This window comes from Pagrus pagrus, assembly GCF_965226575.1.
Source record: "Pagrus pagrus genome assembly, chromosome: 22".
NCBI lineage: Eukaryota > Metazoa > Chordata > Actinopteri > Spariformes > Sparidae > Pagrus > Pagrus pagrus.
The window spans coordinates 22233907-22246868 of record NC_140204.1 but is presented as its reverse complement, the minus strand read 5'-3'; the positions used below and the strand labels follow the sequence as shown (position 1 = coordinate 22246868).

The 12962-nt window shown below is 39.6% G+C and overlaps 1 protein-coding gene across 1 annotated transcript in view; it reads left to right on the top strand.

Moving 5' to 3' along the window:
• Positions 1-12962, top strand: part of adam19a (ADAM metallopeptidase domain 19a) — a 194868-nt gene that overhangs the window by 115500 nt on the left and 66406 nt on the right. The window contains exon 4 of the mRNA XM_084345056.1: positions 7307-7388. Within this exon, the coding sequence (XP_084201182.1) occupies positions 7307-7388 (82 nt within the window). The remainder of the gene's footprint in view (positions 1-7306; positions 7389-12962) is intronic.

Here is a 12962-nt window from a genome sequence, read left to right as displayed (position 1 = left end):
ATTGCAAAACACATGACTTGTTGGGCCCTATTTTTGCGGAGGCACAACAACCATCATAAAAAGCACTCCAAAGGTTTGGTATTCCTGACATTGAACTTCCTGTGTGGTATTTTGGTGTCCAGCGCATAAGGCACCGTGCACAGGTGGAGGGTTCATTCAGACAAAGCAAGTCATTGTTATTTTTGCAGAAAGGTGTGTCAGAACTTAAGCCCAGCCAATCCTGGATATTTGGGAGTGAAAAAATGTTGACATCAATATATCAGCCTATATTTTTAAATGCATAGAATAAATACAATGACATAACATTTATGTAATAATCCCTCAAACGTGATTATTAGACAGTTGACAATGACATCAGTGCACCGAAACAGTCAACTTCACTGGGACTTTAATAATTAGAAATTACCCCAAGCCTCTTTTCAGCATTGTAGCATTGGCTCAGAGTTTCCAGACAATGAAACCAGTGATGTGATTGGCTATTTGTCAATCATGACACCCTTTTCTCTGCATTCACCTCTACCCAGCCCTTTTGCACTTTCTCCTGCGTGTTTATTGTGAGCTGTGATGAACATGGCAGCTGCTTGTTCACTTCTCCCTATTTCCTGTTCTGTCTGTTCATCCATGGTCTCTCCCTCCTGCTCTCTCTCTGTATGTTGACATGCAAAAGCAAAAAAATTAACTTGAATGTCAGTGGTGTCATATCTATATATATTCTGTTTTTGTATTCCTGATCCTGACCCTGAGATTATCTTGTCAAAATGTCCTTAATTACCTGTACTGTTAGCCTTACATAAGTTTGGCTATTTTAAAGCTGTTAGTCTCTAAATAACAATTAATAAAACGGTATGTTTGGTACCTATGAACATACAGGAAATGAATATGTGTGAACTCCTGCTATCCTTCGTCTTTCATGTCTTGACTTTGTTCATGCGTGATTTAATCTTCTTTTCTAAGTTGTTTTGCGAAGTCGGGACTTCAGCAAACAACCTTCTACTCTCTTGTCTTGTGCCTTTGTAATGTAGCTCCTTTGTGTATGTTGACCTTAGATATGTAGCCTTCTAAGCTAAGTCTTCATTACTGTCTAGTTTATTTTAGTTGAAAATGTTACCTGGACCTTTTTTTAAAAAAAAAATACATGTGAAAGAATTAAGTTTTGAATGTCTTTATGACGTCATCAGCCAAAGGAAAATTCTCGAACAAAACCCTCAGTTTGAATAAAGTGATTCATCGGATTAAATGGAGCACCCAGTGAACGCAGATACATATTATGATCTATTATGATTATGAAGAAATAGAAATAGATTTTTTGTATTGTGTCTGTGTGTGGTGATGTAAGACCTGCTGCTAGAGCACCAAGTCAAGGTGAGTGATTCTGGAGAAAGATAGTTGATTGTTGATTCTCTTTGCCTTGTCGTCAAATACTGACACTGCACAACGTTCGAATGTTGATTTAGAATTCCATTCTTAATGTTATGAATACAGCTTTGAACTACTCACTTCAGCCTTAGCCCCTTGGATATCACCATGGAAGCTACCAAAGACATATCCACCTCTTTGTCCTTTAAATTCATCTCAGTCCATTCTCTAGGGAGCTACAATGAATATCAGTGTGTAAACCGTCTTAGGATTCAAGAAGTTTTATCTCCCTGGTTTATGGCTGTATGAGGCTAAAAACAGCACTGTTCTCTCCTGAACAAAGCAAATTGTCTGGCTAAAGCTAAGCTACAGTTGTTATATCTTATTGCTTAACAAAAGCATGACTTTATTGTCGGTAACCCTCCAGAAAGCTTCAGTTGAGAGCACATACCCCTCAAGCCCTTACTGAATTTAATATTCAGCAAGTGATTGTTCCATTCAGCAAATCAGTACAACAATGAAGAGCTGTTCTTCGATGGAGCCATTCACTGACTCTGGTATTCCCTGTTTTCCTATGTCTCAGCAGCCCATGGGCATGACTGTTTAATAAGACCTTCTCTGACAGAAGAATGGTTTAGTCATCAACTATTAGTCATGTTCATGTGATGTGTTTGTTTAGACAGCTATTCTAGTCAAGGGACTTACTCCTGGATAGGTACCGCTGATAAAGTGAGTAAGGGCTGCTGGTCTCAGCCTGAAAGTTTACAAGAATTTGCAACATGTTCTCACTCCCAGCTCCGCAAATAAAGCAGCTCGCTCAATTAAGCTTTAAACTATGATGCTTTATTTACCCCTCTAGGATCAGTTTTGCACATGAAGGACTCCACGGTCAAGTTAGGTACAAAAACTACTTGCAAAGTCCGGTCGGAAATGAACCTTGCTGACAAACAGTTCACATACTATGACATATTATGACTTAGGGAATGTTGTCAAACAGTTGCATTTTGCTTGGTTTCGGCATCTAAACTACATAGTTTGGATTTAGGAAATCAATCATTCCTGTGTTAAAATAACATTTGGGTATGTCACTTACGTATCTTATGTTATGAAAGTTACGCAAGTCAAATTACTTTGCCAACAAAACTCAAAAACAACTCATTTCTGGTGTTAATGTGTTGTGCTTGTGTTTTTCTAGCAGTTGGTTTGTAAAACAAACAGCCACCAGTGGAGCTGATTCCGCGGGTTGTGAGCTATATTATACCCAGTAAACCTCTTCTGCTGTCACAGCTGCAGTGTCTCTGCGCTAGTTAGGTAGAGAGGACAGGCCAGGTGGCGGACCAGTGGCAAGGCAGCCCAGTGGCAGCTGCCCCATGGAAACCCGGCCTGAACTACAGCTCATAAAGCACTGTATCAGAACTGCAAGAAAATCAGACATAGATAGAGCTACACAACAGTGAGACAACATTAGGCATTGCAACAGTCTGCCTTGATTACCGTTCTTTGATGATTTTTTGGTGTGTCTGGACCCTTGTTTGTTTTGGCTGTTTCCTGACATTAAATCCTAACCCTATCAAATGAATCGCTCATTAGTCAAACCCTAACGCTAAATGGCCTGTAGTTATATTTCCTGTTGTAAAACAGTATTGTCCTGGAAGGATCACACACAAACAGCTTTTGAAAACCACGTAGGGGATCTCTGCAGCAAGATCTGAAAAACAGCCTCCCTTTCGGTTTTCCACGTAACTCTGACAGTAACATCCCTCCTTTCACTCAACATACATCTATTGCTTGTTTTGCTTCTCTTCTCCCCTCCCCTTGTGGTTTCTCCTATAGCTTGTTTAACCAAGATATAGGAGCTTTGCTAAACAATCAGAAGCCAAAAGAGAAAAGATCATAGGTATAAAAACAGTCCTCTACAGTACGTCCACACACAAACACACACGGCTGTGTCCAGCTGTTTATCCTCTTGGCCTTCTCATTAGGGCAAATTTTATCAGCACACCAAAGCCAAGCTGCCTGTCTGCTTTCCTTCTGCCTCGAAGAGAGCCCATTACTTTTATTCTTGGAAGTAGCACAGTGGTTTGACCCCAGCTACACTGTGTGGCTCTGTAGCTGATGCTCTGAGGGAGAGAAAAAGTCTGGGTGTGTTTGTGTAATTATTCAGTATCAGGGCTGCTGATGAGTTGTTCCACATTCACTGGCACTTTTTTAATGAGCATTCATGGTAGACGATACTGCATCACCCAGTATGTGGCGGAGTGAGGTCTGCACACTTCCTGCCTTATAGAGGTGGAGGTCTGTATCTAGCAGAGCAAATGAAGAAAAATCAAGAATAATGAGAGTTTGGTGAACTTCATGAAATCATCACATTTTCTGGAGAGTGGTGACTCAACTTGATACCAAATATAATTGGTCATTTTTTTCTTCCATATATGTTCTATTCTTTCAAGCAATGTGACATTTCAAAATACACCAGAGAAATGGCCACTAAAAGTATAAAATATCATTCACATTTCAGTTTTGTCATTCTTGTTTTCACCGTCTCAATTCCACCAACGGTCGTTTGTTTTGCTACAGATCAAGTACAGAAATTGAGTTATACAGCCGGACTGGAAACACACAGTCTTCCCCGTCGCCACAGGCTTCACCATCAACACTGATTTACAGTACCTGACCTGATACACCCTGGCCCGAGTATGAAAAGTTACTCTGCAGACACAGACACTGATATACCGATCACAGAATATGAACTGTACATTAACGCAGCACTAAAGAATCTTTCACCAGGGCTTCTGTTTACCATTTTATTACTGAGGCAAGTGGCTTGATGTTGCTGCTTTGCACATCTATTTGCAATGCAACAAAACAAAGTTAAACTGCAATGGCAATATGAAATGTTTATTGAAAAGAAATATAAACACTGTAGACCCCAACCTGAAGTATGCAGATGAACACTGGCCTAAACTTAGCCTGATAGCCTGACAGCTTCTATTGATATTCAACATTCAACATGAATTCAATTGAACTCAATATTATGAAATAATAAAGTATGAACAAAAAACTATTTATGGTGGAGTGTTGAGGATGAGTTGAGGAGTGTCACAGTCTGAGGAGTGAAGCTGCTCTGTAGTCTGGTGGTACAGCAGCAGATACTTGTGTATCTGTTGTCAGATGGCAGCAGGGTGAACAGACTGTGGCTGGGTGGCTATTGTCTTTTAGTATCTTTGTAGTCCTTCAAGCCAGGGTTGCTGAAGTTAGAGACCATTTTGGTGATCACACACACTAATCAGTGTCTGCTGTGTTTCTCCAGATCCATGAAAGATGATTTATCATATACTGTGGGCGGTCACTCTGGGGGAACATTTCACCAGTGTTTGCTAACCTTCAAGGTTTTCAGAGTTAATCTCACCCTTTGCTGGTTTTTAATTAAGCCATAGGAGATATTTGACTGTGATCTTAGTCTCTTCACCATCCCTCCAGCTCGAAAAACAGTCACCTGCCATGAAAAGCAATCAGCTTTTTCTCCTTTCTCCCTTTGATGAAAATGCTGTGTAAATACTGTCCTGAATAAGATGGAGTTGGATTTCACACACTGCTGTCTATCCACCAGCTTCAATCGAATTAACTTTAGAGGACTGCCACGTAAGACAGTCTTTTTATATTGCAGAGCAAATTGTCTGCAGTAAAATGGGTGAGAAAGCTGGATTATGTTCCATTACGATCTCCCTCAATGAATAATACAATAGGGCCCCCGGGACCAAATGGAGATTGGGCTCATCTTTTCATGTCAGTCTTCCATTTGCCCATTTCTGCTCATGGATCTGTTGCCAGAATGCATCTCCTGCCTGGTCAGTAATTCAGCCACAGACAGGCAGAATAGGCCAGGAGTCCTCATGGTACCACTGATCTATACATCTGTAACACTCAAGCATTCGTCCAGGGACATCTTGGCATTTGACAACTGACTCCTTCATCGCCAGGCATGACAAATGTCACCTCTTCTCTTCCAGGCTAAAATCGAGCCAATGCATTTTTGTTGTAAGGTGACCTTTTAGAAGAAATCAAACAATGATCTCCTTTCTTTTTCTTTTCTGGCCCTCTGCAAGCTGTCTTTCAGCCAAGCAGCAACAAAAGTGCAGATAAAGAAAAGTTTTGTTGCACCAGATAAGAATTTGCATGAGATAAGTAACTACGAGATGAATCGCATTTGATACAATCACAGTGAAGGCACTGGGATATTTTTCTTCCTTCTGTCTCTTTCTGTTATCAATGCCCAACTCCATCAACATGAAAGACTCCGGTCCTGCTGATCCAACATTTCATTTGGAGGAGATTATGCTTTTTGCAATCAGCCTTGGCAATATCAAGAAATCATACAGGGATGTCAGCAAGCAAAGAAAGAAGTTATGAATATCATTGAAGCTTTGTCTGACTTTGCATTTTCTTCAAAGCAGAGAGCTTCAGTAGGCGAGTGAAGAATGAGATAGAATGAGGTCTCACACATCAGGCAAATGCTGTCATTACTCTGAGCTTTCATGGTAATAGTGAATGAGCTCACCGGTTTCTGTCAGACATATTTAAAGAGGTTGTGTGTTGTCTGTTTAGTGTACTTGTTATCACCCATACTACATTTAGCGTGCACAGAGAGCCAATGGGGAGAGGAAAGTCTAACATTCGGGCCATATTTTAAACGTGCAAGCATGACAACAAGCTGCAGCAGGTGCAGAAGTGCTAGGTGGAGTGGAATATAGATCGGAAGGTGTGGTGATTAATAAACACACTCTCAGTCTGTCTCATCACTCTCCCAGCTGAGCCGTATTTGAGGAGACCATCATGGCAAAAAGAACCACAAATCTACATCCAAAAGTGGATTTTTTAACAGTGATAGTTTGACCAGATGTAGTGGGTATAAAGCCATCAGCCAACAATTTCAGTTGGCGGTCCCCCCCCCCCCCCCCCCCCCACACTACCTGCATGTTACTGTTTTTAAAATCCCTGTTTCTAGGTGAAACAACAACATACGAGCTAGCAACTTGTGCTAAAAATAACCAATATCCTCACCCTAACCTGGTCACTAACAGTACAAACATGCTAGCAATCGTTACCTTTTCTTTTGCAGGTAATTAGCCATTTAATTCACAGCTCGCCTCCACGCGGCGAAATGTGTGATACACCACCACCCACTTAATTCTGTGTAGCCTGATCTTTTTCTGCAACTGTGCAGAAATACGAGGCTTAAACAGGATAACAGACATGCAAAAGAAAAACCATTTGAATATTGATTTAAAACTAGAATAGTCAATATTATGATTGAAGCTTAAAAAAATGTACGTATTCAGTACAGCTCTAATTCTAATTCAGTAAACTCAAACACACACAATGTTGTGTTGAATCCTGAGGTGAACCACACTGCGATTACCCCTGCACAAGAAGCAGCTCAGTAAATGTCCTTTGTTACTGCTAGGCAACCACCCAGTCAGCTGCTGTCAATCACAAGCTATCTAATGACATTAGCCAATGTCATCAGCTAATGATAAAGAAGAAAAAAACTGCCTCTGTGTCCCTGCATGATGCTGTTTATCATTTCACAACAGTATCTGATTATAAAACAAGCCTGAGCAGGAACAATTACTGCCAACGTGGCCTTTATTTTCTTCATTTGGTTACGGTGGATATAATAGTACTTTCACACAACTGGACAGCAAAATCAAAATGGATAAACACAGGGTTCCCACAGCGTTAAATGGTCAATGAAAGAGATCAGAAAAAGGGAACTTAAATTTGCCAACGACTTGCTCCATGTGGTTCTAGCCCCAGACTCATTTTCTATGTGCTGTCCTTTTGTTTATCTGCTGCTGCTAAGACCTAAATTACACAGGGATCATTAAAGCTCAATCTTATCTAATCACCTGCCAACATTTTTCCCTCTTCTTCTCTTTTTCTCCCCCAGGGAGCTTTTAGGTCCCGACTTTACCGAGACCTACTACACAGAAGATGATCTGCCAGTGACTGTGACCAATAGCAATTACACTGTGAGTATGGAGCAGCAGGTTAAAATAAGGCTGTAGAAAGCTCCTTTTCTTCTCCCCTTCTTTTTGTGATATCTACTTACTGGCACACTTGTTCATTAAGTTCTCGGTCTTTTCTCGTTTTATTTATTATGTGGACATTTGTTGACTCCAGTCATTTCTTAATCCTAAACTATACCTTACTTAAACCACTTACACACTGAACTGCATGAGCGTGTCTTAATGTTTTCCCTACCTCGTGTGTCCTCATGCAGTCACTTCAGTATGGTATTCACATCAGCTTGCAGGCTTAAAACCTTTCGTATGTGTATGCATGTATGTGATTTGGCATTTAATGTGAAATTTAAGGTCGTTATAAAGGATTTTATACTTCTGTTCATCAGTTAAGATTTTAAATTTTCAGTAATCTCTTTATGACACATTATTGCAAAGAGTTAAAAGATTACAGCAAAAAACATTAAAAAAGACAAAAAATGACGAAAAAAGAAATTGCAGCATTAATATTTTTTTCTCACAAAACTCAAACAATGTCACTTTTATGGTGTTATAAGTATTTGACTGCCAATATTGAAAAAAACAAAATGCCAAAATGCGAATTACCACAAAGAAATTTAACGGTAAATTAAGTGTTGTGAGTTGGATAATCACTTAATTGTTGCTTATTTCTAGAAAATTAAATATTTTAAAATGACAGGATTCTCAGGCTACCTTAGAAATGCATGTGAAATGCATCAGAGTCAATCTTTTAAAATTATCCGGAGTAAAATATATTATATTCTAATTTTCATTGTAAATGAAATCATGGGATTCACATTAAAACGCAAAAGCCCAGTCTGCCATGTGAGTGTCATGATTATATTGCCTTACATTGTCTTTCAAATACAATAATGTAAATAAAAAGTCGTCAATTTCTGAACAGTACATCAACACCCTTAATCACATGCATTGACTAAAATTAAAGCATGGCTTTATTAGACATTCTTTAAACTTAATTAAAAGTATTGGGAAATGGAATTTAGTCCAACAACTCCTCATAGAGATCAGCAATGTCAGTGCGTGTTGTTGCTACAGAAAGGAAAAGTCAAGCCTTGATTTCTTTACATTCTGTGAAGGTGATGGCTGTTTGAAAGGAGGAGAAGGAGAAATATGTTTCTCTTTGTTAAGGTCACATTCACACTTCTAGTGTGGTTCAACTGTTTTTAAAGAATAAAGAGTACAGTGTTGCATGTGGCCTCTGGTTAGTTCTGTGTTCATGCTGACTCATCATGACATAACCAAGAGGAGTACTTATGGAGTCCAGAGAATCCTTTGTTGAAACACTTTCTGTAGGAAATCACTAACTAAAGTACAGCTTGGTAGAAAATTCACAAAGTAAGAAAATTCCAGCAGCTCATACTGTAATAAAATAACCCCAGAGTGCTTTGAACACTGAAGATTGAAGTCATACACTATAAAAAATGGATTTTGTCTTTAATCATTTTTCTTATGACCACACGGGAGATGTCATAGTGGTGCGAGGGCTGTTGCTATAAGTAATGTATAAATTATGAAGCACTTTATTAACGCTGTCGGCCATGTGTCAGACAGGCTGTGTGTGGCCTTTTTGGAAGCAGGGCTTGTCAGCTGCGATGAAAGTGTGTTCAAGGAAATAGAAGTTTGATGAAAGACTGAGAACTGCTGACAGAGCCCAAACCAGCATCATGCTGCTTACTTTCATTTCGAAACATGCCCATACACACACCTGCACAGCACAACATTAAAAACAGCTTTAATAACATGATAACAACAGACACATAAATGTATATAAATACATGTAAAACTGTTGTGACAGATGTGTGCCATACTATAACTGAATACACTTTAATATACACACAGACAAACATACTATATCCATAAAACACATTGACCCATTAACATATGCACAAACACACACACTTACACACATATGCCGCATACTCACACAATAACACGTCATCTCAGTCATGGATAATACACACACAGACGCACACACACGCAGCTGGAGCATTACATTTGTATGTGGCATTTAGTTATATGTTGTGTAATGGTGTAAGTTACACAAGTGTCACAAAAAAAATCTGAAATCTTCATATATGTACTATTAACAAACAAGCATCTCCCAGCAGGTCACATTTTGATGAAATAGTGAAAGGGGAACTTTATAATACAGAGCAAAATGAGGCTGTCAGGCATACAGAGCCCTCAAATCTTCTGGCATGGCAGATAGGGCAGCGTATTTGTTTCCCCTCAAAACGTGAATTTAAGTTTATTTTTAATGTTAAACATACAAACATGGACTCTAAACCCTAAACCAATGATGTTTAAAAAATCCATGTGGAAATGTAATTTTTAATATGGTAGATTTGCAGCATCTTATTCCCTGCTGTTTTGACACAAGGGTCTAAAGCCTGTTGTTGTTGTACTCTTTAAGACTATCAGGTATGCAATGTGTGTGTCACATTTCGATGGTAAGATGTTTTTTTTGCTCTTTGTCTCAAAGGATCTTCCTTTACTCAGAAAACTCTTTACTCTTTATTCTGTGACATCTTCTGAATGTTTTAACTTCAAATCAGCATGAACACCAAAATACTTTTGAGGTCATTGTCTTGAGATTTAAAATTCAGAAAAATAAACTTTTGATGATTATGTCTTTGGTCTTTCATCAACAGTATCACAATCCCCTTCATGCAACACCCATTGATGTCACTTGATTTCCATCTTTAAAGACTCAAGTTATCAGGATCTTTGCAGACTTCTCGCATCTCAAGAGTTTTTGATGATTAGAGGTGGTTGAGCACCCTGATTGGCCCTTTGATCACTCTGACTGTTAAGTGCTACATCATAGGAACCAAAATCCATCCATTTGTAATCAGTACACTATTGGCTGCAGTGCTGCATGCCTGGCTATGCCAGCTTTTGCTTAGTTAAATGAATAACTTCTTCAAACAAATCACAGTCGATTCAAATTCAATGCTTAGTTTAGGTTTCAGGCCAGTGGACTGACTCCAACCCCTTGATTCCAGGGGGCACTTTTCTGTTACCTGCTGTGTGCTACACTGTTTTGTTTCTGTCCTCCACACGACTTCATATCCCTCTTGGATATCTACTGTGGTTGTGTGGGCTACGTAGCTGAACCGTTTTATTATTTCTCTGTCTTAAGTGTGTTTATTGTTAATATTTCTGACTTTGTTGTGCTGTAGATCCAGAGTTTGCACAGGGTTTTTTTTATTTGAGTGTTGACTGGATACACTATGCCATTCTGCTGTCTGACTTCCTGTCTGGCTCCATCTGCTCTGTGCAGATTGGTGCGGCTGCGGTCCGCTTCCATCAAAAATAGAATTTGTGCGTATTCTCCATGGAGCAGAGCAGGGAGCTGGGACGCTGCTGAAACATACCCCGGCACAGCCGGTGAAAACACGAGCATTGACTAGAACGACCGCAATCAGTTCCACAGCCTGGTGGAATCTGGGGGTTGGGTTGACACTGCAGTTACCCCTAACTCAAAGCATGGTCTTTTCCCAAACCTAACCAAGTAGTTTTGGTGCCTAAACCCAACCAAACCGCTTATGATTCAGTTTAAAAGTCATAATGTGTCATAATTTGTGAGATGTTTGTAAGCAAGCTTTATTTTGAAAGTCTAACAGGACGTTATATGTATTATTGCTAACACGACCGCCGATCCATTCATGTGCAAAACTAAGGCTCGAGGGTTAGGTAGAGCGTTATAGTTGGGAGGACACTGATCAAGCGACCATATTGAATAAGGTGGACAATTCTGGAATGGAGACAACGTTCCTAAATGTCCTCAAACATATCTTTGGCATGTTTGTACTAATGTGAGCTGATAAAGTTTTTTCAGCCCTGACTGTCAATTAGTCAGGCTCTAAAAGATGTGCAGGTGCAGTTTTGGGAATGTTTTCACTGATTAAAAGCACTCGTAGCTATTAAACAAGAGGCACAGCTGTTCAACAAATGTTATATTGATTCATGTTAAGAGTTTGACAGGTAAAAACACTTCTTTATTCTGCTGCAGCACAATGGATCAATCGTCTCCAAGACTCAAGTTGATTTAGTCATTTGTAGCTTGTTTTATTTTCATGAAGAGAGCTTGGAACATCTAAGATTAGTCCCTCTGCCTTTGTACTTGTGTTATTTTTAGTATTACATGACCTAAACTGAAAACAGGTTGAGCTAAAACTGACTGCTATCTGCCCAAAAAAATCTCATTCCACCATCATGTGTGACGTGTTTTGTGGCTCTCTTGCTGATGATGGATAGGTGGCATGACCTGCAAAACACAAAAACAAAGGGACGTTTTAGATAAAAATGAAACAAAGAGCACAATGCAACACATTGTGAGAGTTGCAGCGATATCCGCCAAAAGAAACATCAGTTTTATTAAAAACAGTGCATGCGTTACAACATCTGCCTCAAGTTAAGATCAGATTGCATGACATGAACATTCTCAAGTTGATTCTGCTTGTATTGTGGTTACATACAGTAGAGCCTGACCGTCTCACCTCACTAGCCTCGTCCACACCACAGAGAATAAATTGAGGCTTTGCTCTGCGGTTAAGGTTGTACAGAAGACAGTCTGTCCTTTCATCAGAATATAAACTGATAAAGACAGTCTTCCCACACAGTACACGTTTCTTATTTTAGAAACAATTAATTTGCTGTGATAATTAGTTAATTGAAGTCAAACTGCAAACTGAAGATTACATCTTGTACTGAACTCTTAGTTTAGTCCAAAGACCAAAGACTAAGGGATGCCTTCAGTTCATTCAGTTTCTCTGCAAGTCTGAGCAAACCAAAGCTGGTGCAAATACCCAAAGGAAGCCTCTTTGTTGGACATGGTTCAGTAAGATTAAACACTTCTACTCCAAATCTAGTTTTAGGTGGTGACTGTTGTTATTGATTTTTTTTTTAATAGTGGTGATGATATATTGGACAGATAAACAGGAATATGTTTGCAGTTGTTGAGCCTGAGGGCTGGGAGACAGTGTGAGGGCTTGGTGAGCTGGCATTCAATGTCAGATCATGTTTCTATTAGAGGTCGCCGATAGGGCCTTCTACAAACTGTTGTTATTGTCTGAACTTGGATCCGATGGTTGCCGATGGCTGCGCAGCCTCCACCGACCACGCTGGGGAGTACCTCACCATTTTACACGGAGGACACTCTGCGTCAATCATCATCATTTTAGGGCCACTTCTGCTGAAAATATCTAAATCCTCTTAATCTAAAGTAAACAAACTGACAAGACAGGTTACTTCTGTACGTTAACGTTATATATGCAGCAGTCATACATGCGCAACAGAATTGAATTAATGTCGTGTTTTTCTCCTACGTTACATCAGAGATATTTTTATCCTAAAGTAATTCTCCACTCCATGAAATACCTTCCACATATTACTCTGGTGAAAAGGTTAGAAAATATGGGCTAACTTTAAATCTTTGCAGTCCCAGGGCAACGTTACACGTTGGAACAGCCAATTTTACCAGAGGCTGACAAGCGTGGCATTCAAGTCATATCTAGTCTCACATAGCCAGACCTCTCT